Below are 25390 nucleotides of genomic sequence, written 5' to 3'. Positions count from 1 at the left end.
TCTCAGGCTCTTTGGAAGTATGAATTACAGACGCCTCGGAGGTGGGGTCGGTGTGGTGAAGATGACACAATGCGAGTCGCACATTTGGTGAATTCTTCGACTTTGCAGGGAGGGTTGCCCTGCCTGTTTTACCTATTTATAACGTGGGCACTGAATTCCCACCTTTTTCTAACTGTACCAAAATAGCATTTGAAGCAAAAGATTGTAGAAGAGCACCTTCTAGAATAAGTGCACTATATATAGCAATCTTTATAAATGCATAAAGTGCAAAAAATATTTTCTATATTGTTTAGCAGTTACATTTCTTGCAAAGTTGGAACAGTGCGTTATGAACTAGTAGTAACTTGAGATGATCTTTGAATCTATTATTGAAATAAAACCTGCTGCCTTACAAATGCCTAGCCCTGTTTAAATAGATAATTCCAGATCTGGGCAAGCTTCTTTAAAGTTTCAATTTATTCTGGCACATGTACAGCTATGTTATATCTTTGAATTGCCAACACAAACTACACTGTATTTATGCAACTTGGGAGTGAAGAGAAAGAAATAGCAAATGTATGAAATACTAAAAAAGTTACCTTCCATATTGGTTCAAAGTCAGTAAAGGCAAGAAAATGATCTGTTAACTTACACGGCTGAATGGTTTAAGTCCAGGGTCAGATTTTCTTTTTTTGTATCAGGTTGACTACAACTGGTTTATGAATTACATAAATGCTTTCAATTATATCCTTGCTTTACATATGGATAGTAAAATTAAGCAACACTGAAGACCAGTAGGTCTTTTCCTGTCAGTCATTTTTTGTATGCATGTAAAACCCTTTGTCATTAGTACTGAGCATAGAGATAAGTGATGTATAATCACTTGTCAATGAATTTGAAGTTTAGCCTCCATCACAATGTAAGATACATGCTAGAGAACATAAGCTTGTGGTGCATTTTTAGCCTAGTTACACTGTAGATACATCAAAATACAAAACCTACAAGATGCAATTAACATGCTTTTTAAACAACCGAAGACAGGTTACCACCAGGTAGTGATTTGAAGTCAATGCGACAGGAACTTAGCAAAAGCTCCAAGTTCCCAACTCTGCTGTGCAGCTGAGCACTACAAATTACAGGACCAGGACACAATTGAAGATGTTCAAAAGCAATATGGATTGCTGCTTTTGTTTGCCAACCTGATTGCACCAAGGTGGGTGAAGACAACTTTTAATAGTGAACAAGTAGCTTTGTAATACAAAGTGTGATCTTATAAAATTAACTGTAGTAGTTTTATGGGAATTATCCTTATTTTAAATGGGCAGTAGTCCGATGCTTTGATGTTGATATGTACTTTTCACTTCCAGTAAAGAGAAAAGTGTCAATTCTACTTAGTTCTCCCCACTTCCATGTGTGTTAGCTGGAAACCATTAGGACTAAATCTTGGTTCTTCCCCCTCCCTTCAAAGAAGGATCCTATCTTAAATTCACATCCCAATACAAATGCTGCTGTTAAAGTAGATGGGATCTTATTAGAGATCTGAATGAATACTGGCCCTCAAATTGCCTGATATAATACATTTATTTAATGTGTTCTTGCTGTTTAAGGTGGTATATTCTGTGTATTTTTTATTTACAGCAAATGTTCAACTTGTACAGTATTTAAATAAAGTTCAGTTCAAAAATGCTTCATTATGTGTGAAGGTACTGAGCATTTTCTTTCACCTCACCCTTGTCATTTACAGCTTTGTTTTTAAACCATCTTTGGGACTGAGGTACTGTGGAGTGAATACACTGAATTAAATGTATTTTCTTCATTTCCTTCCCTGCAAGCACCAACTACTGAGGTACACTAGGATCATGGTGTGATCCTAGAGCAAGACTGCTGACAAGTAAACAACTAATACCCCATCAAGGCTGTCCACGTACACATCTTTCTTCCCCCTCCCTCCATGGTAGGGGTCACTTCTATATATGGCTTTATAGTAGCAAGGCTAATTTTTACTGCTTTGGAGTAATTATAAATGTTACTGCATAATAAACACAAGACTTGATCCCAACAGTATGCCAGTATTCCTAATTATTTCCACACTGTTTTTGTTCTAAATGGGACTTGCTGCTAGGAGAAACTACCAAAGCCTGGCAGAAGCAAAAATGAATTAACCATCATTCCTCTTTCAACCACCATCCAAAAAACTATCGAGATTCGGAACAGCAAAGACACCAATTTGCCACAAGATTGTAGGAAGGGAAATAAACCAGTAATTTTAAGAAAATACAGTTGAGTGGTAGAAATCTGATTTTCACTGCATTAACCCCAATAGTATGTTCATAGCAAAAGGTTTGCACAATTACAAAAAGGCCATTTTTGCAAAAAAAAACTTGCTTAACAAAATTCTGAGCAAATCATGCCAACAACTGAACTCTGATCTGACCTTAAGACATAACTTGCATCCCCCTCCAATAAATTAAGCAAAGTTTAATTGAGTTTTAATGTGCAGCTGGCCGTATAAAGTACTCCTAAATGATTAGCATCTGTCAAGAAAACATGTCATTGGCTGAACTATCCCCACAGTTGCTGCTTGACCCGAGTATCTCCATTTTCTGTTTTTGTTTTAAGAACAAAGCAAAATATGGTAGATTCTGAAAATCTCATTAGCCTTTAACTATTTAGCTAGACACCTCCACACATTGTAAAGTAACATTGTGATCATTGAAAGATTAGCCTATGCTGGAAAATATTTCTCCTCCACCCCCCACTTTAGGCATTGTGCAAGGATTCCAGGTCTGCCACAGCACAGCCAGGTGCAAGTTTGCAAACTGTACATTGACTGTCAAGTTATAATTAAGGCAAGTAATTTGCTGCAGCAAAACATCCCTCAAGAAAATTCCTACACCAACTACAGTTCCATGTATAAAGGAAACGGATAAACTTGGATTTCTATAGCATCTTTCATGTTTGATCACCCAAAGCAATTCAGCACCAATACTTTTGAAGCATAGTCACTGTTATAAGTAAATGCAGCAGCTAATTTGTACACAAGGTCCCACAAATAATGAGATTGGTTTAAGTGGTGTTGGTTAAATGATGGCTAGGACAGTGGGATAACTCCCCTGCACTACTTTGAAGTGTGCCCAAGAGGCAGTGAAAATGCTGGTAATCAGCAATACCTCACTTGCCCCCAAAATTGGTCAGTTTGAATTGGTTATAAACTTAAAAAGATCAAGTCTACCATAGTCACATCTTCCTCCGCACAGAGTTCATCTGTTGTCTCTGGCGACTCCACTTCTGGCCAGTTTCCCAGCGAATTCTCTGCTGCTATTAGTGTACTTAAATCCAGCACATGGAATGATGATTTTTCCAATTCTGGTTTCACTTCTGAAGCTGAAGTCTGACTTTTGTTCATTGAAGTATCTGAATCCATAGTTGATGCAGGAATCTCCAAGCTTTTGTCAGCTGTGGAGCTGGTGGAATCTTCATGGTCTGTAATGGTATGAAGTTCAGAGCACATTTCCCATCTAACAAGTCAAAGACCATCTTACTGATGGTGGGAGGGGACATATAGAATCAAAGGTTACAGCACAGAAGGAGGCCATTCTGCCCATCTAGTCTGTGCTGAATACCCAATCCTAAATTTTGCTGGAAGCCATATTCCAGGTCAATTTATCAAGTAGTATTACTGCAGAGGTTTCCCCCCCCCCCAACCAAATTGAGAGACAATGACAACAACTTGCATTTATATATGAATTCTGAGGAGGCAGCTCAGAAATTATTAAACATGCAAGTGGATAGAACAATGGCAGATTAAATTTAAAATTGTCAAGTGTGAAGTACTGCACATAGAAAGCACCCCTGATCCATGAATGGTGTCAAAACAACAAAGAAAACTCAAGACCCAAGAGTCTTAGTAGACGCAACACTCAAGCTGTCCAACAATTGGAACATAGCAACCAAAGCCAATGGAATGTTGCAGTATATCAAAGTAGTAGAATACAAGACAGAGGACATCATGCTTTATCTGCACAGTGCTTAGGTCAGACCACATGTGGAGTACTGTGTCAAGTTCTCAAACACGGGAAATATTCAAGTGCTGGATTCAGAAGAACCACAGAGCCGACCACCAGTGTTAGCAGTGTGAGTTACAAGGAGGGTCCGAGTTAGAGGGAAAGTCAGGAGAACAGTGGATTTTTCAGCCGCTAAAGTAACTAGGTAGTTTACAGCATGGAAAAGGTAAACAGCTTCAAACTAGTGAAATGCAAATTTAGAACTAAATGAGTGAATGAGTTGACTGGTTAATGTGGGAAATAGTCCAGTTTGAGTTCACTGATTAAGTCAGTAGCCGATTCTTTAAGCAGATATTTGCCCCTCCCACCACCTGCAGGATTCACCCTTTTCTACCCATGTGACTGACAGGGCAGGAACATGGCATCCTGCGAACAGGCCATCAGTATGCCCTGTAACCAGACAACTCCCTGCCAGAAATGACTACAACCACTGCTCAGTACCTACGTTTCAGCAGAGCGCAAGTGAACAGAATGGAATTCAGACGTGTACCCAGCACTCGAGAATCAACACTCAACTTAGTGCCACCCATCGCAGGTTAAAGTGGAGCAGAGGACTGATTACAAAGATAAATTGTTAACTAGAAGTGTGGGGTGCTGTATTCTTTTATTGGATAACGTAGTGATCTTATTTGGAGGTTTCTCTATCATTTCCCTTTCAGTTATAGCATAAGCAGATACCTATCTATATCTGCTCATGCTATAACTGCGAGGGAAACGATAGAGAAACCTCCAAAAGATATATATAATAATCCCACACATAAGCAAAGCACAAGAAGGTAATTGTTAAGTGGTACTTATTTCTACATGAGCCTCAACAATTGAAGTGTCAGCAGGCCCAAACTGTAGGAGAGAGTGGTAGCCATGATGTGGAGATGCCGGTGATGGACTGGGGTTAACAATTGTAAACAATTTTACAACACCAAGTTATAGTCCAACGATTTTATTTTTAATCCCACAAGCTTTCGGGGGCTTTCCCCTTCCTCAGGCGGTGTGGAAAAGACAATTTTCAAAATTGTCTTTTCCACACCGCCTGAGGAAGGGGAAAGCCCCCGAAAGCTTGTGGGATTAAAAATAAAATCGTTGGACTATAACTTGGTGTTGTAAAATTGTTTACAATTGTAGGAGAGAGGGCATCAAAGCTGAGCCCAGTCCAGTACTTATCAGACAACCACATGTGCAAGTCCAGGGGTTGTTAGTCAACAATCTGGTGTGGGATTCCTGACTGATTTTGACCTCCCAAATGAAGGCCACAGGCCATTTGTAGCATTGTTACTGCCTCCCTGGCTGAGATCAGCTAACTCAACTGAGACTAGTATTTCAGCCTGGGGATTTTCTGGTCTGTAAGGCTGAGCGACAAGTATAGAAAAAAAAAGTTGATTCACAGGGCAGAACATTGGAGGGCCAAAGTGCAAAGAGTTGTGGGATACAGGTTCAATCAAGTTAATCTCAGCCACACTGCCCTAGAAAGGCAGAGGGCAGACACCTCCCTAGAAGTGAATTTACATCAATAGAAATAAAATTGTCAATTAAAAGTAAGTGAGATTGATTAGTTGAACTTTACATCATACAACCCTACCTTGCACATCATTCCATTGATCTGGGCTGTTGAAGGTCAGGTTATCTGGTTGATTAGCATTTCCCCCTGGAGAGCTGAGATTATAAACAGGAATTAAAGCCTGAAGATGCAATAATTAACTTTTTAAAAATAATAAGCTTAAGATAGAGACACAAACCCATTTTGTTGAATTGGAGCAAGAGTTTTAGGACCGGTGATAAGAAGATTTTGTAGGTGCTGATCTCCCCACCCGTTGGGGAGAGTTGTAAACCACTTGGCAGGTAGACAGCTGACTGGAGATGGCACATGTTCTCGAGAGGCTGTAGGCTTCTCTACAACAGAAATCTCATTATTTTTACTGCACCAATATGAAGACAGACAAAAAAAAAACATATGCTTATGATTATCCTCTGCAACCATATCAAAGAACAGCCCATCTGAGCTAGACACTGGCAGAGGTCACCATTATATACCAGTTAAAAATTAAACCAATGCATATTTGGTTTCCAAGCATTTCACATCAATGTCACTTCCAGAGATTAATTCAGATGCTTAATCCTTTTGCTCCACATCGACAGGATATCAATGGAATGCTTAATGTTATAGGTGAGAAACAGGATCCTTCTCTCACTATCCAAGTGTTGATCTTTAATGCACGTACCATTTTAGAGATTATATTTCCTACCCTGAATACAGATCTGTCCACCATCTCCAGGAGCTGTGTCTTGGTTCAAAATAACTTTGAGAGAGTTCATTTCTGGCCTTGCACTAGGCTCAGTTTGGGTTAGAGCTGGAAAGAAAAAAAAAAGTGAAGGTGGTTCCCACTCCTTTTAAAAAAAAATTGGACTAGTTGGATTCATAGAGCTTCTATTGACTGACAAGAGCTAACCGGAGATGAAAGGGGTGTTCAGTTGTGGAATGTGCTGGGAGATGCCTGCATTTCCAGCCAAGGCTTGCTTTTTACCCTTTGCAGTTTGGCTTGTACAGCAAGTTTTCATTGGTCCCTTTTTCCTGTTGAACGAAAAAACAAATGATAGAGTATGAAAATATTGTCCACGTCAAGGGAAGACTCTGGAGCAAAGATTCTCGAGGTGACCGAGCTAGGGTGATGGACTGACCGAGACCAGGATTCAGATCTCTATATCCACTAACATTCACTCTCTGGTTTCTCCTAGACTGGAGCGTCAGGCTTGGGCATGTTGTTTGATCTTTTCTTCCTTCCCTCTGATGAGGTAGATGTGTCAGGTGGTTCCTTCCAATATTGGCACAGCACATCTTCTTGGGAGGCCAATAATGAATGGTATCAGATGAGAAATTGGAAATGCATAGTCCTTGGAGTGGCTGTGCAACAAAACTATGGTTCCACACTCGCATAGTGACGTGTATAGACTAAGTGATATAAAGCATGACTCAAAAGTAAGGCAAGTGATTTGGTGCAATGTGACATCTATCAAATTTCTACCCATGTAGAATGTGATTTATGCCAGAGTACTGCAATTTTGCAAAATAGGAATAGATTGTGAAAATGCTGGTTCCTGAGCAGATCTGAATGATACATCATTTGTCCTACTTAAGGACAAGTATACAGGCTGACTAGCACAATTTGTTGCATTTTTCATATACTGCATGAAGACCCATATAAGCACTGGATAAACAGGGGCTTCCAACTTGGAGTTTTGCATATAAAACAGGATATATCCAACAAAACATGTAAGAAGTTAGCAACTGCAACAGCACTTCACCTTCTGAGCTTTCCCTTGAAGACCCAACACCCCCCCTTCCAAGGGTGGGAGGAGCCACAACTCCAGCTTCCCACAGCCCAGCCACTCAGGATCACCACGACTGGTTACCCAGTGTATTTTATACAAGTGACAAGTGACAGGACCTTCTGCCAAAAGAGGAACACACCCAAGTTATATCTAATGCTCCTGGATGCAGGATAAACAGTGACCAAGGACATCCCAACAAACCGGTGCAAATTGAACACTGGCAACATGCAACAATTGTACAAACTCTTACATTTTTCTTCTCCCCATTGGTCTCGTAGCTCTCTCCTGTGCAGAGCATGGTTTTGCTGGCTCTGTCTTTGTGGTGGGCTTCTGCCACTTTTCATATAGCCCCTCAGGTACCGATAACGTCTGAATAAAAAAAAAGTTTCAGCCCATGAAAGACAGCTCTTTTGTTATTATGTCACAAGACTGGAGGCTCATTATTAACAGGTCAGTTATGAGTAGACAAATCTGAATTACTATCCAGAAGTTAAAGTTTGAAGTGGTTTTGCTTGCACATCTCTGCTCACAGCCACACAAATCAGGGAGGCCTCAGGTTCTATCCCCAGTCTGTGCTGAGTTAAGACCATCTTCACTTTTTGGGGAGGGGGGAGAAATGGGGAAAGAAGAGAATTAGAAGATGATCGTAGAGGAGAGAAGAGGAGGTTTTCAGGAATAAAACTACTGAATATTTATATCAAATGAATTTTTTTTAAAACTTTTTAAAAAAGGGAGAATATTCTTGGGTGGTCTACTCACTCTAGATTGTTCCTGTGATGGGACAAGTGCTCGGACAAGCTCCAGGTATTTCACAGTCATCTCCAAGACTGATGCCATATCATTTCTTCGCCCTTCAAATTTGGGCAGCAGATCCCGAAGCTGATCACAACTGATTTTAATCCGTTTCCTGGCAGATTAAAAATGAAATGAGTGACTGCTTTCACAAAAGTATTGAACCCAAGACAGACAGGCATCATAATGGGCAACTGTATTTAGCCTTGCTGCCAACATCCATTAAGAGTTTGAAAGATCATGTACCAATTCACTTGACCCACGACATCCTGTTAACAGATTTAACCTTAATGGTTCCCCGTTTTCTCCTTTTCTTGGGGGTGTCTACTCAGGCCATGTACAGTTCCACAGGCACCCACAGCACCTCACCCCAAGTATCAGCAGGCTGTTAGATCATTAAAACCATCAAACTAAATCCAACCCTTTCCTCATTTGAGGAGCAGCATCCTGCCATATAGATTTCCCCCTCGCCAGCCCACTCCCCCTCGCCCTCGCCAGCCCACTCCCCCTTGCCCTCGCCCTCGCCAGCCCACTCCCCCTCGCCCTCGCCCTCGCCCTCGCCAGCCCACTCCCCCTCGCCCTCCCCCTCGCCCTCGCCCACTCCCCCTCGCCCTCGCCCTCGCCAGCCCACTCCCCCTCGCCCTCCCCCTCGCCAGCCCACTCCCCCTCGCCCTCGCCAGCCCACTCCCCCTCGCCCTCGCCCTCGCCAGCCCACTCCCCCTCGCCCTCGCCCTCGCCAGCCCACTCCCCCTCGCCCTCGCCCTCGCCAGCCCACTCGCCCTCGCCCTCGCCAGCCCACTCCCCCTCGCCCTCGCCCTCGCCAGCCCACTCGCCCTCGCCAGCCCACTCCCCCTCGCCCTCGCCAGCCCACTCCCCCTCGCCCTCGCCAGCCCACTCCCCCTCGCCCTCGCCCGCCCACTCCCCCTCGCCCTCGCCCTCGCCAGCCCACTCCCCCTCGCCCTCGCCCTCGCCAGCCCACTCCCCCTCGCCCTCGCCCTCGCCAGCCCACTCCCCCTCGCCCTCGCCAGCCCACTCCCCCTCGCCCTCGCCAGCCCACTCCCCCTCGCCCTCGCCCTCGCCAGCCCACTCCCCCTCGCCCTCGCCCTCGCCAGCCCACTCCCCCTCGCCCTCGCCCTCGCCAGCCCACTCCCCCTCGCCCTCGCCAGCCCACTCCCCCTCGCCCTCGCCCTCGCCAGCCCACTCCCCCTCGCCCTCGCCAGCCCACTCCCCCTCGCCCTCGCCAGCCCACTCCCCCTCGCCCTCGCCAGCCCACTCCCCCTCGCCCTCGCCAGCCCACTCCCCCTCGCCCTCGCCAGCCCACTCCCCCTCGCCCTCGCCAGCCCACTCCCCCTCGCCCTCGCCAGCCCACTCCCCCTCGCCCTCGCCAGCCCACTCCCCCTCGCCCTCGCCCTCGCCAGCCCACTCCCCCTCGCCCTCGCCCTCGCCAGCCCACTCCCCCTCGCCAGCCCACTCCCCCTCGCCAGCCCACTCCCCCTCGCCCGCCCACTCCCCCTCGCCCGCCCACTCCCCCTCGCCCGCCCACTCCCCCTCGCCCGCCCACTCCCCCTCGCCCGCCCACTCCCCCTCGCCCGCCCACTCCCCCTCGCCCGCCCACTCCCCCTCGCCCGCCCACTCCCCCTCGCCCGCCCACTCCCCCTCGCCCGCCCACTCCCCCTCGCCCGCCCCCCTCCCCCTCGCCAGCCCCCCTCCCCCTCGCCAGCCCCCCTCCCCCTCCCCCTCCCCACTCCCCCTCGCCAGCCCCCCTCCCCCTCCCCCTCCCCACTCCCCCTCGCCAGCCCCCCTCCCCCTCCCCCTCCCCCCTCCCCCTCCCCCTCGCCAGCCCCCCTCCCCCTCGCCAGCCCCCCTCCCCCTCGCCAGCTCCCCCTCCCCCTCGCCAGCTCCCCCTCGCCCTCGCCAGCCCCCCCTCGCCCTCCCCCTCGCCAGCCCCCCCTCCCCCTCCCCCTCGCCAGCTCCCCCTCCCCCTCGCCAGCCCCCCCTCCCCCTCGCCAGCCCCCCCTCCCCCTCGCCCTCGCCAGCCCCCCCTCCCCCTCCCCCTCGCCAGCCCCCCCTCCCCCTCCCCCTCGCCAGCCCCCCCTCCCCCTCCCCCTCGCCAGCCCCCCTCACCAGCCCCCCTCCCCCTCCCCCTCCCCAGCCCACTCCCCCAGCCCACTCCCCCAGCCCACTCCCCCAGCCCACGCCCACTCCCCCAGCCCACGCCCACTCCCCCAGCCCACGCCCACTCCCCCAGCCCACGCCCACTCCCCCAGCCCACGCCCACTCCCCCAGCCCACGCCCCCAGCCCACTCCCCCAGCCCACTCCCCCAGCCCACTCCCCCAGCCCACGCCCCCAGCCCACTCCCCCTCGCCCGCCCACTCCCCCTCGCCCGCCCACTCCCCCTCGCCCGCCCACTCCCCCTCGCCCGCCCACTCCCCCTCGCCCGCCCACTCCCCCTCGCCCGCCCACTCCCCCTCGCCCGCCCACTCCCCCTCGCCCGCCCACTCCCCCTCGCCCGCCCACTCCCCCTCGCCCGCCCACTCCCCCTCGCCCGCCCACTCCCCCTCGCCCGCCCACTCCCCCTCGCCCGCCCACTCCCCCTCGCCCGCCCACTCCCCCTCGCCCGCCCACTCCCCCTCGCCCGCCCACTCCCCCTCGCCCGCCCACTCCCCCTCGCCCGCCCACTCCCCCTCGCCCGCCCACTCCCCCTCGCCCGCCCACTCCCCCTCGCCCGCCCACTCCCCCTCGCCCGCCCACTCCCCCTCGCCCTCGCCAGCCCAGAGACACTAAAACCAACTGAGACATCATCCTGACCGAGATCAGCTAACTCAGCACAGAACTGAACCTGAACCCGAGGCCTTGCCTTCGTGGCTGACTACACTTCAAGAGTAATTCATTGACTGTAAAATGTTTTGGGGTGTCTTGAGGATGTGAAAGGCAATCTATAAAATTACATTTTTTCCTCTTTCCTTCCTAATCTACGTCGCGCTATATTTATCCACCAAGCCGTGTGTGGTCTTCCCTCTCCCCTTCAATAATTGTGGGACTAAGTAACAAGAATTCCAACATTGCAGGTGATGATGGAATGGGAAAGGGCAAGCTGCAATCCATTTTACATCCAACACCTTGAACAGCAGCACAATGAGTTAGAGTAACAGACTGGGGTGGGAATTCAGTTTCAGTCCCCCCACTTAGGGGGCGTTGCCATGTGGGGTACAGGTTTAATTTCTTTCTTTCCCTCCCTCCCTCCCCCCACAAAATCCCTCAGTCATGCGAGTGGGAAGACACACAGGTGGGGTGGGGTGGGGTAGGGTGGGTCTTAGCAGCAGGAGGCCTTGCTCACCTACCTGGGCACAGGTTGGAGTGTCTCCAGCAAAGAAAGTGTGTGGGGTGTCAAAAAAGATATTTGCATTTGGGCTGGGAGATCAACTTTCCATACTTTGCTAAAATCCAAATTTTATATAAACCGCGTTCGGGAAGTAGACAATCAATCTATCAGCAGCGGTGAAGAGAGAAGAGATTGGTGAATGAGTCATGTGTCGACCCTTTCAGCAAGTTCTATTTCAGTTCCTTTCTATAAAGGATAGCTTAACGTTTATAAAGGAAGCACTTTTATTGACTCAACACTGGTTTCTGGTGACGTAAAAAGGTACACCACTCAAAACTGTGAACGAGTAAAACGCCAAAGAGTTTAGTTAAAACATGGGAACTAATAAAAGACAAAGTCAAGTCCTTTCAGATTCTGTATAAAAGCAGCACCAAGGAGTGCAGCAGCCACTCTGGATCAACAAAGTGAACTAGTTAGTCAGTCAAGCTAGCTTGGTCTTGTGCACAAAATAGGAAAGAATGTAGAGTCAATGATGCGATCTCTTCTCAGGCTGAGCGTAGCTAAATTATCCTTTATTTGGAACATTTTCCCATGGTGTTGTCCACAGAAAGTCAGAACCAAACTAATTGCCCCTCAGTGATGCTGCAGCTTCTGTGGCTCCATCTAGTGGTAGACGTGTGCAGCTACAGGTAGCTTTAGAATTGGAAAATCCCATCAAGACACTACCTAGAGGCATGACAGAATGGCAATGCCCACATAGGGAGAATGGCAATGCCCACATAGGGAGAATGGCAATGCCCACATAGGGACTATAGAACATATGGCAAATTTAAACACTGGTTAACCTCCCATGGTGTTGCACACAGGGAGACAATGTGTCGTCTTCGGGCGAATTGGGGTTAAAGGGCAATTGGACAAGGACACAAGTCAATCCCCATTTTGTTATTTTCATATTTCCATTATAAATTTTTATGTCCACATTCATAACAGAAACTGCCTACATAAACTGGCCAGTAAAATTGCACCTTTTGTCCAGTAGTGGCTCTGTAGCACCTCCACTGACAGGATGTTATGATTACAGTGTGACAAGTTTACATAGACAGTTTCAATTATAAATATGGACACAAAAATTTATAATGGGAAAAATGACAGGAAATGTGGCCTAATTAATTTTTAAAAAATATTATAGACTTTACCTCCTGTCTCGCTCTTTGATCACATTTATCTTGTCAACCTGGGCTTCAGCTTTAGCCACTGCTTCTTGATGTTCCCTTAACATCCGCTTCTGGAAGTCATCAAGTTTGTCCTCACTCTGCTGCTGCTCCTCTTCCTCCTCCTCCTCCTCCTCCTCTTCTCCTTCTTCCTCCTCCTCCTCCTCCCCAGAATCACTGCTGCATCAAGAGTTAATTGAGAAGCCTTTGAAAACATGGCTACATTAAGGCAGTGCAGGACTCCAGGCAGCTCAATTTGGAGGGAATGGGATAATTAAGCAATAACGACCAAGCAGCTATTGAAAACTTTACAACTAAAAGCAGACATAGCTTTAGAATAGTTCAGAGATTGCAGGTACAGGACAGGATGAAGAGCACTTCTGATCAGAGAAAGTAATCACTGTCACTTTGCTCAATAATTCCTTATAACTATCCTTATAAATAAAGTAAACAGTTTAAAGATTTTGAACATTTGGGTACCAAAATGTTAGCATTGATCTGGTACCAATGTTATGCCCCTTATGGTCCAATGCCATTATTACAGTTCTCCCATCACATGTTAAGAAGCTTGATTGTGTTCCTCTTGAGAGGCTATTTCAAATAGATAGGTTGGGGAATGCATATAAGCTATGCAAGGGTAGGTCTAGATTAGATGTTAAGACAGTTCTTGTCCCAGAGAATAGTAGACCTATGGAACATGTTATCAGCTCAGGTGGTGAGTGCAGACTCTCCATGTTTTCAAGAGAGCATTGGACCAGTTCCTGATTGGGAAGAAAATCATGTCTTATAAAAAAGGTAGGTAAAATACCAGGTGGTATGCACATGGTCTCTGTGGTCTCCTGGACTAGTTTTGATTGTCTCAGGGGGTCAGCGAGGAATTTCCCACTTTGGAACCCACAAGAGTTTGAGTTATGTACTAAAGAACCAAAATTTGTAAGAGGGAGATAAATCATATTCACCATGATAGTTCTTAGCACACCCCAAAACTACAAAGCTTATCAAGCAGGTTCCCCCTCCCCCAACTTCTACACCCACCCATTTAAGGCTCTTTACATTGGTCTTACAATTCAATGAGAGTTATAGTCACTATCATTTATATTGCAACCATGTCTCAAACATACAGGAAGGGGGAAAAAAGTGAGGGGTGAGGGTTGGGGGGAAATGTTTCCAGTTCTCAACCATCTTGTGCTTAGCACATCCCCATATATTGGGGGTGATTTTAAACCTTAAGAACAGGTGGGAATTGAAAATAGTTGTTTTTGGACTTGGCATTCCCAATGGGAAGCTTGTACTTTTACACGCTGACGTTAAACCCGGAAATAAAGCAGGGTTGCAGTCGCAACCGCAACCCAAAAACAACTATTTTCAACACCCACCCATTCTTGGGGTTTAAAATCACCCCTGTTGTTTCAAAGTAGCCCAGGTCTTTTTTTGGGGGGGCAGGGGGAAGAAAGAAAGAAAGAAAGAAAGAAAGAGTTGTTTGTCTTTCAATGCATGGGGCAGTAACTGTTGGTTTATATATAATGCTGAAAATATAAACCCTCCTCTTTCTCCTCAAAATAGCAACTCAGATTATAACATTACAATTTGATCAGATTGAACCCCAACAAATATGAACAGATTGACTTGTACTCATCACATACCAACTGTACACAGAATCCTCATCGTTGCCTGTAGATATGTCCTTAAAATCTTCAATACCCAAAGCATAGGATGAGAAGATCCCCTTGGTGGTTCTAGGGGTGATGGTTTCATACACAGCCCGGTTAGAAGGGCCTCTACAACCAGTCATCCTCGGAAACGCCATGACTTCAGCATCACCCAGTCATATATCATTGATTCTCTGTCAAAAGCAATCTCCTGCGGAATACCTTTTGGGTTTTATCAATTTTTAAAAACACACACACACACAGGAAAAATAAAAGCACTCTGAATCTTCAGTAATATCATTAACAATCTCTGGTTCCCTTCACCTGGAGAAGTTGAAGAGCCCCTCATCAGTTCTAAGTGATTTCTCAAAATAAGTTCATTTGATCTCAGAATGTCAATCCAATCCAATCAACGCCCCATTACAGCATCTGGCCATTTCTTAAATGAGAACAGAGTCCTGTCCCCATCCTGGAAGCCTGTTTCAGCTTTTAATCACCCTCATCAGTTCCAATCGACTTTGCAAATTGCTCATTACAAAAAAAAGAGTGATTCCCCACCTGCACACAGTCCCTTTATTTCACCTGACTTTAGATGATGAAAATATACAGCGAGCAAACCTAATGATCTGATTTCTATTAGTAGGATCTTTGTTCTGGTGGCTACATTTATTTATATAACAGTCACTGCACTTCAAAATGTTTATTGTATGTAAAATGCTTTGAGATATTTCTGAGAGACCAAAGTGCAATAACAATGCAGCATTCTTGCTGGAGTGCATCCTGGACCGAGATATTAAAATTATAATTTGACGTTTATTTTGGGATTATTGGTTTTCTGCACATGAGCACACCCGAACCCCGCCCCCCTCCCCTTCTCTTCTTATAAAAGGGGGGCCTAAAAAAGAAAAAAGAAGAATCAGCCTGACTGCACATTCATTCCACACTAAAAAAAAGGAAACAAAAGTTTTTCTTGTGTAGTCTGTGCCATGATCTTAAGAACGGAGTGGAATTTCTACACCATTCCATTAGGTGGCAGCAGAATTTCATCGCCATGTTGGTACCAAGATTTCAGAGGCAAAAAATCAGCTTGTTGGACTTTAACCCTTCGCTGGTCAGCTCTGATCATTTATATGTTGTCAATTTGAAGCTCCGTCTTAAGATTCTTTGAATGTTGCTTCCCTTTTCTATTTCTCAAGCGTCACTTTCTATTTTCCTGAAACACTCTTTATTGTGCAGAAACTGGTCCGCTTTGTTTCTTGATGTCCAGCACTATATTGGGCAGCCACACTCTGACCATTCTCAATTGTCAGCTCTGGACTCATAGGCACGTCGGAATGGCTAGATTTTTTTTTTAAAAAGACCCAAGGTCCATCTAGTTCGTCTTCCACCATCCTGGTAGTCGCACAATACAACAATGATGGAGTTGTTGACCAATCATAGCAAACAATCACTATCAATTGGTCTACAACAGACCCTGACACGAGGCGAGGAGAACCCCCCAGATGTGGAGAGTTTTGGGAGTCACCTGTTCCTCCCAAGCCTGCTACAACAACAACTTACATTTATGTAGCGCCTTTATTGTAGCAAGATGTCCCAAGGCACTTAACACATGTCATGTCTCAAATTATTCATACTGAATCCCAAAATATTATTTTCTGAAAGAAATCTATCTAACCTGCATTGGAATGAATCAATACTATCTGCTTCCCTCACCTCTGTAGAGACCCTGTTCCACAGATTGACCACTCGCTCATGTAATAATATTTCAGCAGAATAGTTTTGAATCCATCTTGACCTCCTCCCGATATCTCCACCATCACAGAAGCCAGTATTCAGCCAATTCGATTCACTCCACGTGATATCAAGGAACGGCTGAATGCACTGGATACAGCAAAGGCTATGGGCTCCGACAACATCCCAGCTGTAGTGCTGAAGAATTGTGCTCCAGAACTAGCTGCGCCTCTAGCCAAACTGTTCCAGTACAGCTACAACACTGGCATCTACCCGACAATGTGGAAAATTGCCCAGGTATGTCCTGTCCACAAAAAGCAGGACAAATCCAATCCGGCCAATTACCGCCCCATCAGCCTACTCTCAATCATCAGCAAAGTGATGGAAGGTGTCGTCGACAGTGCTATCAAGCGGCACTTACTCACGAATAATGTGCTTACTGATGCTCAGTTTGGGTTCCGCCAGGAACAGTCTGCTCCAGACCTCATTACAGCCTTGGTCCAAACATGAACAAAAGATGCCTGGATGAGTGCAGCTCCAACAACACTCAAGAAGCTCGACACCATCCAAGATAAAGCAGCCCGCTTGATTGGCACCCCATCCACCACCCTAAATATTCACTCCCTTCACCATCGGCGCACTGTGGCTGCAGTGTGTACCATCCACAGGATGCATTGCAGCAACTCGCCAAGGCTTCTTCGACAGCACCTCCCAAACCCACGACCTCTACCACCTAGAAGGACAAGAGCAGCAGGCACATGGGAAAAACACCACCTGCACGTTCCCCTCCAAGTCACACACCACCCTGACTTGGAAATATATCGCCGTTCCTTCATCGTCGCTGGGTCAAAATCCTGGAACTCCCTTCCTAACAGCACAGTGGGAGAACCTTCACCACACGGACTGCAGTGGTTCAAGAAGGCGGCTCACCACCACCTTCTCAAGGGCAATTAGGGATGGGCAATAATTGCCGGCCTCGCCAGCGACGCCCACATCCCATGAACGAATAAAAAAAAAAGAGCTGAATTCCAGAGGTGAGGTGAGAGTGAATGCCCTTGACATCAAGGCAGCATTTAACCGAGTGTGGCACCGAGGAGCCCTAGTAAAATTAAAGTCAGTGGGAATCAGGGGAAAAACTCTCCAGTGGCTGGACTCATACCTAGCACAAGGAAGATGGTAGTGGTTGTTGGAGGCCAATCATCTCAGCCCCAGGACATTGCTGCAGGAGTTCCTCAGGGCAGTGTTCTAGGCCCAACCATCTTCAGCTGCTTCATCAATGACCTTCACTCTATCATAAGGTCAGAAATGGGGATGTTTGCTGATGATTGCACAGTGTTCAGTTCCATTTGCAACCCCTCAGATAATGAAGCAATCCGTGCCCGCAAGCAGCAAGACCTGGACAACATCCAGGATTGGGCTCATAAGTGGCAAGTAACATTTGCGCCAGTCAAGTGCCAGGCAATGACCATCTCCAACAAGAGAGAGTCTAACCACCTCCCCTTGACATTCAACAGCATTACCATTGCCGAATCCCCCACCATCAACATCCTGGGGATCACCGTTGACCAGAAACTTAACTGGATCAGCCACATAAATACTGTGGCTACAAGAGCAGGTCAGAGACTGGGTATTCTGCGGCGAGTGACTCACCTCCTGACTCCCCAAAGCCTTTCCACCATCTACAAGGCACAAGTCAGGAGTGTGATGGAATACTCTCCACTTGCCTGGATGAGTGCAGCTCCAACAACACTCAAGAAGCTCGATACCATCTAGGACAAAGCAGCCCACTTGATTGGCACCCCATCCACCACCCTAAACGTTCACTCCCTTCACCACCAGTGCACTGTGGCTGCAGTGTGTACCATCCACAGGATGCATTGCAGCAACTCGCCTAGGCTTCTTCGACAGCACCTCCCAAACCCACGACCTCTACCACCTAGAAGGACAAGGGCAGCAGGCACATGGGAACAACACCACCTGCACGTTCCCCTCCAAGTCACACACCATCCCGACTTGGAAATATATCGCCGTTCCTTCATCGTCGCTGGTTCAAAATCCTGGAACTCCCTTCCTAACAGCACTGTGGGAGAACCTTCACCACACGGACTGCAGCGGTTCAAGAAGGCGGCTCACCACCACCTTCTCAAGGGCAATAAGGGATGGGCAATAAATGCCGGCCTCGCCAGCGACGCCCACATCCCATGAACGAATAAAAAAAATTTTTACCCCTCTTCAAGCCCAGGCCGTGTCCTCTGGTTCTACTGTTCTGGACAAGGTGAACCAGATTGTCAAAAGCAAAATACTGCAGATGCTGGAAATCTGAACTAAAAACAGAAAATGCTGGAAACACTCAGCAGGTCAGGCAGCATCTGTGGAGAGAGAAACAGAGTTAACGTTTCAGGTGGGTGACCTTTCAACGGAACCCTTACGGTTGGAACATTACAATTGGAACTCTTATGCCGATCTTCACCTGGGGATATCCCTCCTTGGTGAAGGTCCTCTCACATCCACATATATCAATGGCCCCAGGGCTTGAATATGGGATTTTCTACTGCATCATAAATCCAAACATGGCTCCACATCAAGTGTGAAGACCAGAACTAGGGGCCATAAATATAAGAAAGTCACTAATAAATCCAACAGGGAATTCAGGAGAAACTTCTTTAAGCCAGAGAGTGGTTAGAATGTGGAACTCGCTACCACAAGGAGTAGATGAGGCGACTAACATAGATACATTTAAGGGTAAGTTAGATAAACACATGAGGGAGAAAGGAATAGAAGGTTATGCTGATCGGGTGAGACGAAGACGGTGGGAGGAGGCTCGTGTGGAGCATAAACACCGGCATAGACCTGTTGGGCAGAATGGCCTGTTTCTGTGCTGTACATTCAATGCAATTCTATGTAAGTATGTGTGTGTGTGTGTAGAATTAACCTTTAAGGAAGCAGATTGGCACTTGTGTCCAACAATCTAATGTCTGGACTCCATATGAGGAGTGGCCACTTAGGCAAAGTGTCAGAGAGAGCCTATGAAACTGAGCTGTGCTGTGGAGAGAGATGTCAGTCCGAGGTTTGGAATCCAGCTGTACCGGGAAGAGAAGCAACATTGGGTGTGTCAATCAGGCTACCTCCCAGTCACCATTGGCCCTCTGTCCCACCTTGTTAGTTAATCAAAGGGTTTGGATGGTTTATACATTGAGTAACCAATACCTGGGAGTAAGTTACAGGCCCAAATCTAATTGAAGAGTTTGGATGGTTTATATATGTAGAATAACTGATACACAGGAGTGAGTTACAGGCTAAAATGCTAATCCAAAGGCTTGGGTAGTGTATATATAAAATAACGGACACTCAGGACTGATTACAAAGCAAATTCAGGGGCAAGCTGGAACAAGTAAACAAACTGCTATTTTCATTTGACATGAATTCCATAAAAGGATTGAAAGCACAGTTGCATAAAATTGGTTTCTCATGATCTTAACTCTCCCGTGTCTTCTCTATACATAGGGAAGGCCAAATAAAATGAGACCAGGGCCAAACACAACTGAATGAAAGTATGGCTGATCCTTGACTCTTGACCCTTGCACCTCATTGATTATAGTTACGTTAGTTACTTCACCCCTGTTCTCGCTGACCTACATTGGCTCCCGGTCCCTCAACGCCTCCTATATGAAATGATCATCCTCGAGTTTAAATCCCAATCTCTGTAACCTCCTCCCGCCCTATAACCCTCCGAGAACCCTGCGTTCCTCCAACTCTGGCCTCTTGTGCGTCCCCCACTCCTTCGCCCCACCATTTCCTTCAGCTGCCTGGGCCCTAAGCTTTGGAATTCCACCCCTAAACCCCTCCGCCTCTCCACCTTTCTCTCTCCTCCTTTAAGACGCTCCTTAAAACCTACCTCTTTAACCAAGCTTTTGGTCACCTGTCCTAATGTCTCCTTCTTTGGCCTGGCGTCCATTTTTGTCTGATATTTGCTTCTTGCGATGTTTGTCAATGTTAAAGTTATTGTTGTTGTTTGGACTATCTGGCATCCTCTATTGAATCATGTGGGAAGACTTTAGGAGAGGTTTTCCTGGGTCTGTGCCCAGATTGTCTGGATGCTGCGAATATTGGAAAATTGGCAGATTGGAGAGCCCCCCTTTAAAGGAACCCGCCTGATTTTCATTCCATTAACATAAATGGAAAAAAAAGTTGAACGTGTTCCTTTATGGTCGCGTGCTCTGACGCATCCAGTTTTCTGGTGCCCATTGTGTCCAGGTGCACTCAGGCACAGATCCAGGAGAATCCTTCTTATCTCCACTGCGATGGTTAAATGCACTGCGTGACCTGGTACTGAGACACGCACAGACCAGGAAAGTCCAGGGTTTGGTTCCTTGTCTGTGCTGAGCTAACTTACCCTAGCCAAACGCAACAGTGGAGATGCAGCAGCAGAAGGGGAGGAGGGAAAAAATAACCATCCGCCACTAATGGCTAATCAGCCATAACGTGCCGGCTGTGATGCCTCCCGGATGGAATAGCCTGCCGACGCTCACTGTGACACGGGCAAGGCCACGGGGGCAAGTGGACGGAGGCACTTTTGACACCTATTGAACAGTAGCCGTCGTGAGTCGCTGTCAAGGGGAGAGGAAGACTAAAGGAATAAAACGGGAGGCGAGACAGGAGGTGGAGAACAAACGCGAGATTCTGCTTGAAAGTTCTGAGCAAGAGGAGGTCACGTAGACTCTTGAGCCTGTGCCAGGATATAGATTCATAAATAAAAACAGAACAAGATCATGAGTGATGGGGAGAGAGCGAGAGAGATAACAGATGGAAAAGTTGCTGAGATTTCATCCTGGTAATATTTTCCAGACCTGCCGACACAAATCGTGTCACATTGCAGCCTTTCCCAAATGAAAACAAAACGTGTTTTCAATAATGGCAGTGCCCCTTTAAGGGATAGAGTTGCCTTCCCTCCGACAATCCCTGCTGGATGTCGTTTCGGAGAGTAAACAATGTTGAGTTAACCGTTCATTACGGGCCCTGAGGCCAGGTTACCGCATGTGGATACGTGTTGTTGACTGCTGATGCCCTCTGTTTCCTGAATGCTGTGTACATCACTACATTCATTCTGGTAATGCAGCTCCCTACTGTCTCCTGACAATTTCCTTCCTCCCTCCTCCATGAGACATGCTGGCAGGAACGCGGCATGGCCAACAAATGGAATTGCAGCCCACAAACACAAGTGTGAAGCTGCCAGCTCCCTGGTGCTTTGTTTTGCAATTCTCATGTCTCAATTCCCTCCTCCAGGTCTCCCAAGCTGACGATCACGAGACTGGGAATTTTTTTTTAACATAATGTTAGCGAGCAACCGATGACGTTAGCAAAAAACTGAGAGAAGCAGCTTATCCTTAGCTGACCCTATCCTCAAAGGCGGCCCACTACATGCCCCCACGGGCTACAAATTCTAAAGCTCAAGCAAAAACAAAAAAACTGCGGCTGCTGGAAATCTGAAATAAAAGCAGAAAATGCTGGAAAGACTCGGCAGGACAGGCAGCATCCGTGGAGAGAGAAACAGAGGCAACGTTTCAGGCCAAAACGCCAGAAGGGAAACGGAAAGTAATGGAGGTGGACAGCGTGAAAGAGACAAACGGAAATCCCGTCGGAGAGAAAGGTCATCGACCTGAAATGTTAGCTCTGAGAATTTCCAATATCTTCCAATCCTAAAGCTCCTCGAACTCACCCACTTGTGCAATCACATCATGACATTGGCTGGCAGCCCCACACTATGTTAAACCATGATGTGGAGATGCCGGTGATGGACTGGGGTTGACAATTGTAAACAATTTTACAACACCAAGTTATAGTCCAACAATTTTATTTGAAATTCACAAGCTTTCGGAGACTTCCTCCTTCCTCAGGTGAATGTTGTGGAAATGAAATCCTCGAACCCTTCGCATTTATAAATCACAGAACAATACCTGGTGATTACAGATAGTCTTTCCAACTGCCCGTTGCCAAGGCAATCACAGTGTGCAGACAGAGAGGTGTTACCTACAAGGCCACCGAATATACAAACAACCAAAAAAAAAACATGTTACTATGTTAAACCAGTTCAGCCTGTTTATATTCAGGAGTTTGTGGCTTGCAAACAAGAAATTCTTGACTGTGAACTTTCAAAGCCAAAGTCAGCCTTTTCTTTTCTTTTCATGAGTTTCCCTTCTCCTGACCTGAGGCTGTTGACTCTTTGCTGGTCAATGGTCCTGGGGACACTAGAGGAGGTCACATTGCTTCTGTTGCCCACTGTTGCTTCGCCCAGATGCTTATTCTTCATGTGTAAACGGGTGTCAACATCCTATTTGACCACAGGAGCGGGGGGAGGGGGAGGGTACCAAGGCAACCCTGTCCCCCTCCCCAGCCTTCCACAGGCACGTATTTTCCGCTCCCTAGCCTGGGGTGGGGGCGGTGGTGGTGAGGTTCCCTTATCATCCTCATTGAGATCAGCTAATTCAGCACAAGCCAAGGGTCCATATTAGGTCTGTATGGCTCAGCTGGGCAACCTCACTGAGACACTGCTGGACACTAGCATTTCCTTGGTGATTCACACAAAGGTTTGGATCTGTAGTTCCTTCTTATGGAGAATCTAACCAGCATCTCTCTGCTGCTGTGTGTTGCCTATTAACCTTCCCACATGCAGGGCGGATTTGCTCCCTTCCTCCCTCTCCCACCCTCTTATTTTCTCCAGATATTGTGGCACATATCCAATAGTAACTTGGACCATCAATTTTTCTTCAGACCAACTTGACAGTATCTATAACAAATGCACCATTGGGACAAGGTGTCAGACACTCTCGCCTCTGAGTCAGATGTTCGTGGGTTCAAGTCCCACTCCAGAGATGTGAGCACTTAATCCAGGCTGACACTCCCAGTGCAGTACTGAGGGAGTGCTGCACTGTCGGAGGTGCTGCCTTTCAGATGAGGTGTTAAACTGAGGCCCCATCTCTCCTCTCAGGTGGGTGTAAAAGATCACGAGGTCCTAGAGAGGAACAATTTTAACAGGTAGTGTAAAACCATCTGCATTTCAGATCAAGGGAAACCAATTTCTGTTTTGGGAAATTTTAATAGCAGATCATAGAATCATAGAATCATAGAAAGGTTACAGCACGGAAGGCGGCCATTCGGCCCATCGAGTCCGCGTCAGCTCTATGCAAGAGCAATCCAGCTAGTCCCTCTCCCACTCCCAATCCCACTTCCTGCCTCAAAAGAGTTCCCAAAGGGAATTGGTAAATCTGTGTGTCGTCTTAGAATTCAATCTGTAAATCTCTTATTTGATGACATTAGTCACAAAACCATTGCCGGTCCCTACAAAACTTTCTCACAATACTCATGTTACCATTTTAATATTTACTTTTTTCAGTCTTACAATTTTCTTGTGCTCCCCTCTTCACCCATTTTTCTCCCCTTTTGCTCCTGAAGGGCCTGATTCTTACTGGACGGCGGTTACACAGTGGCCAGCAGTGCTCAAGTGGCCACGCTTCATGTGCAAGCCAGGCAATTCAACCATTGCGAGGCATCGCGGCTGAGCCTCACCCTGCCCTTGCTCAATCTCTACATGTGTACATTCCCTTCATAGTCACTAGATAACATTCAGGGGCAAATATCCTGCCAGTTCTTTTCTCGTCCTCTCCCCTACCCCAATGTGATAAAGTCAATCACTACCACAAACACTGAGCAGTCGGGGGGAGCTTACACTGGTTTACATATGGGTGGAGTCATTGTTCATTTTACCTGTGCAGTATTTACAAGAAAATACAATGATACAAAGAGTCTGTCAGGCTACTCAGTACTGTTACCTGGCCGAAGATCAGGGCATTTTGTTGGCAGTATAGCTTGAGCTGGGGGTGAGGTGGTTGGCTGTAAGTATTGAGGGGCTCCACTAGCTTTTCTTGGGATAATCGAGGGTGCCGTAACTCCCTCTCCCCACCTGGAGAAGATTCTGCCAAAGTTGGCGTCGCTGTCAATCAAAGTCTAAATATCCATTCTGATAAGTTTTAAAGTCTCAGTTTAAAAATGGATTGCTTTTTGCTGACAGGTCTTTGAGGTGTGTAGATAGTGCACTGATAATCGGGGCAGCTCATAACTTCAGCTCGTGACAAAATAGTCCCTGTCATGTGGAATTATACACACGGTCACACTCAATATGGATCAGTATGAGATTGAAATCAATATTGTGATTGGCTATCAGAGTAGCAAAATCCCTGCTGAAAATGCTGTGTTGGAATCTTCTATCGTCCTGTCAGTAGATTCCACTGAAACATTCAACACACTGTCACTCTGATTAACACTCACTCCCGTCAGGATATCAGTACACACTGTCACTCTGATTAACACTCACTCCCGTCAGGATATCAGTACACACTGTCACTCTGATTAACACTCACTCCCGTCAGGATATCAGTACACACTGTCACTCTGATTAACACTCACTCCCATCAGGATATCAGTACACACTGTCACTCTGATTAACACTCACTCCGTCAGGATATCAGTACACACTGTCACTCTGATTAACAGTCACTCCCATCAGGATATCAGTACACACTGTCACTCTGATTAACACTCACTCCCGTCAGGATATCAGTACACACTGTCACTCTGATTAACACTCACTCCCATCAGGATATCAGTACACACTGTCACTCTGATTAACACTCACTCCCGTCAGGATATCAGTACACACTGTCACTCTGATTAACACTCACTCCCTTCAGGATATCAGTACACACTGTCACTCTGATTAACACTCACTCCCATCAGGATATCAGTACACACTGTCACTCTGATTAACACTCACTCCCATCAGGATATCAGTACACACTGTCACTCTGATTAATACTCACTCCCGTCAGGATATCAGTACACACTGTCACTCCGATTAACACTCACTCCCGTCAGGATATCAGTACACACTGTCACTCTGATTAACACTCACTCCCGTCAGGATATCAGTACACACTGTCACCGTGATTAATGCTCACTACCGTCAGGATATCAGTACACACTGTCACTCTGATTAACACTCACTCCCGTCAGGATATCAGTACACACTGTCACTCTGATTAACACTCACTCCCGTCAGGATATCAGTACACACTGTCACTCTGATTAACACTCACTCCCGTCAGGATATCAGTACACACTGTCACTCTGATTAACACTCACTCCCGTCAGGATATCAGTACACACTGTCACTCTGATTAATACTCACTCCCGTCAGGATATCAGTACACACTGTCACTCTGATTAACACTCACTCCCGTCAGGATATCAGTACACACTGTCAC

The 25390-nt window shown here is 46.8% G+C and overlaps 2 protein-coding genes across 3 annotated transcripts in view; one reads left to right on the top strand and one right to left on the bottom strand.

The window, feature by feature from the left end:
* The window catches only part of LOC137300639 (kelch-like protein 20), a 37990-nt gene extending 35959 nt beyond the window's left edge, over nt 1-2031 (top strand). Inside the window, exons 11-12 of one of the 2 annotated variants that reach the window (XR_010958144.1) lie at nt 7-1192; nt 1812-2031. Coding sequence is in view for 1 of the 2 variants with exons in the window: in XM_067969852.1 (XP_067825953.1) it covers nt 7-91 (85 nt within the window). In the remaining variant the exon portion in view is untranslated. Of the gene's footprint in view, nt 1-6; nt 1669-1811 lie in introns of those variants that run through there. The other variant, XM_067969852.1, reaches the window with a different exon arrangement.
* LOC137300345 (histone acetyltransferase KAT6B-like) lies at nt 287-22380 on the bottom strand. The gene is made up of 9 exons (XM_067969429.1): nt 22277-22380; nt 12679-12873; nt 8127-8274; nt 7618-7736; nt 6488-6609; nt 6284-6388; nt 5777-5930; nt 5620-5693; nt 287-3462 (listed from the first exon to the last, which is right to left on the bottom strand). The coding sequence occupies exons 1-9, from the start codon at nt 22378-22380 to the stop codon at nt 3185-3187; spliced, it is 1299 nt and encodes a 432-aa protein (XP_067825530.1). The 3' UTR covers nt 287-3184.
* Nucleotides 22381-25390: the final 3010 nt, after the last annotated feature.

This window comes from Heptranchias perlo, chromosome 31, assembly GCF_035084215.1.
Source record: "Heptranchias perlo isolate sHepPer1 chromosome 31, sHepPer1.hap1, whole genome shotgun sequence".
Taxonomy (NCBI): Eukaryota; Metazoa; Chordata; class Chondrichthyes; order Hexanchiformes; family Hexanchidae; genus Heptranchias; species Heptranchias perlo.
The sequence above is the reverse complement of the archived record's forward strand: the minus strand, read 5'-3'. Positions and strand labels throughout refer to the sequence as shown.

What these genes read in the sequence shown, in the direction of transcription:
- LOC137300345 (XM_067969429.1), bottom strand. Translation starts at nt 22,380, where the DNA reads ATGAAGAATAAGCATCTGGGCGAAGCAACAGTGGGCAACAGAAGCAAT. An exon ending in GAACACCCCTTTCATCTCCG is followed by an intron (nt 6,389 to 6,487) that starts GTTAGCTCTTGT and finishes TTTTCTTTCCAG; the next exon opens with CTCTAACCCAAACTGAGCCT. An exon ending in GCTCCAATTCAACAAAATGG is followed by an intron (nt 5,694 to 5,776) that starts GTTTGTGTCTCT and finishes TTATAATCTCAG; the next exon opens with CTCTCCAGGGGGAAATGCTA.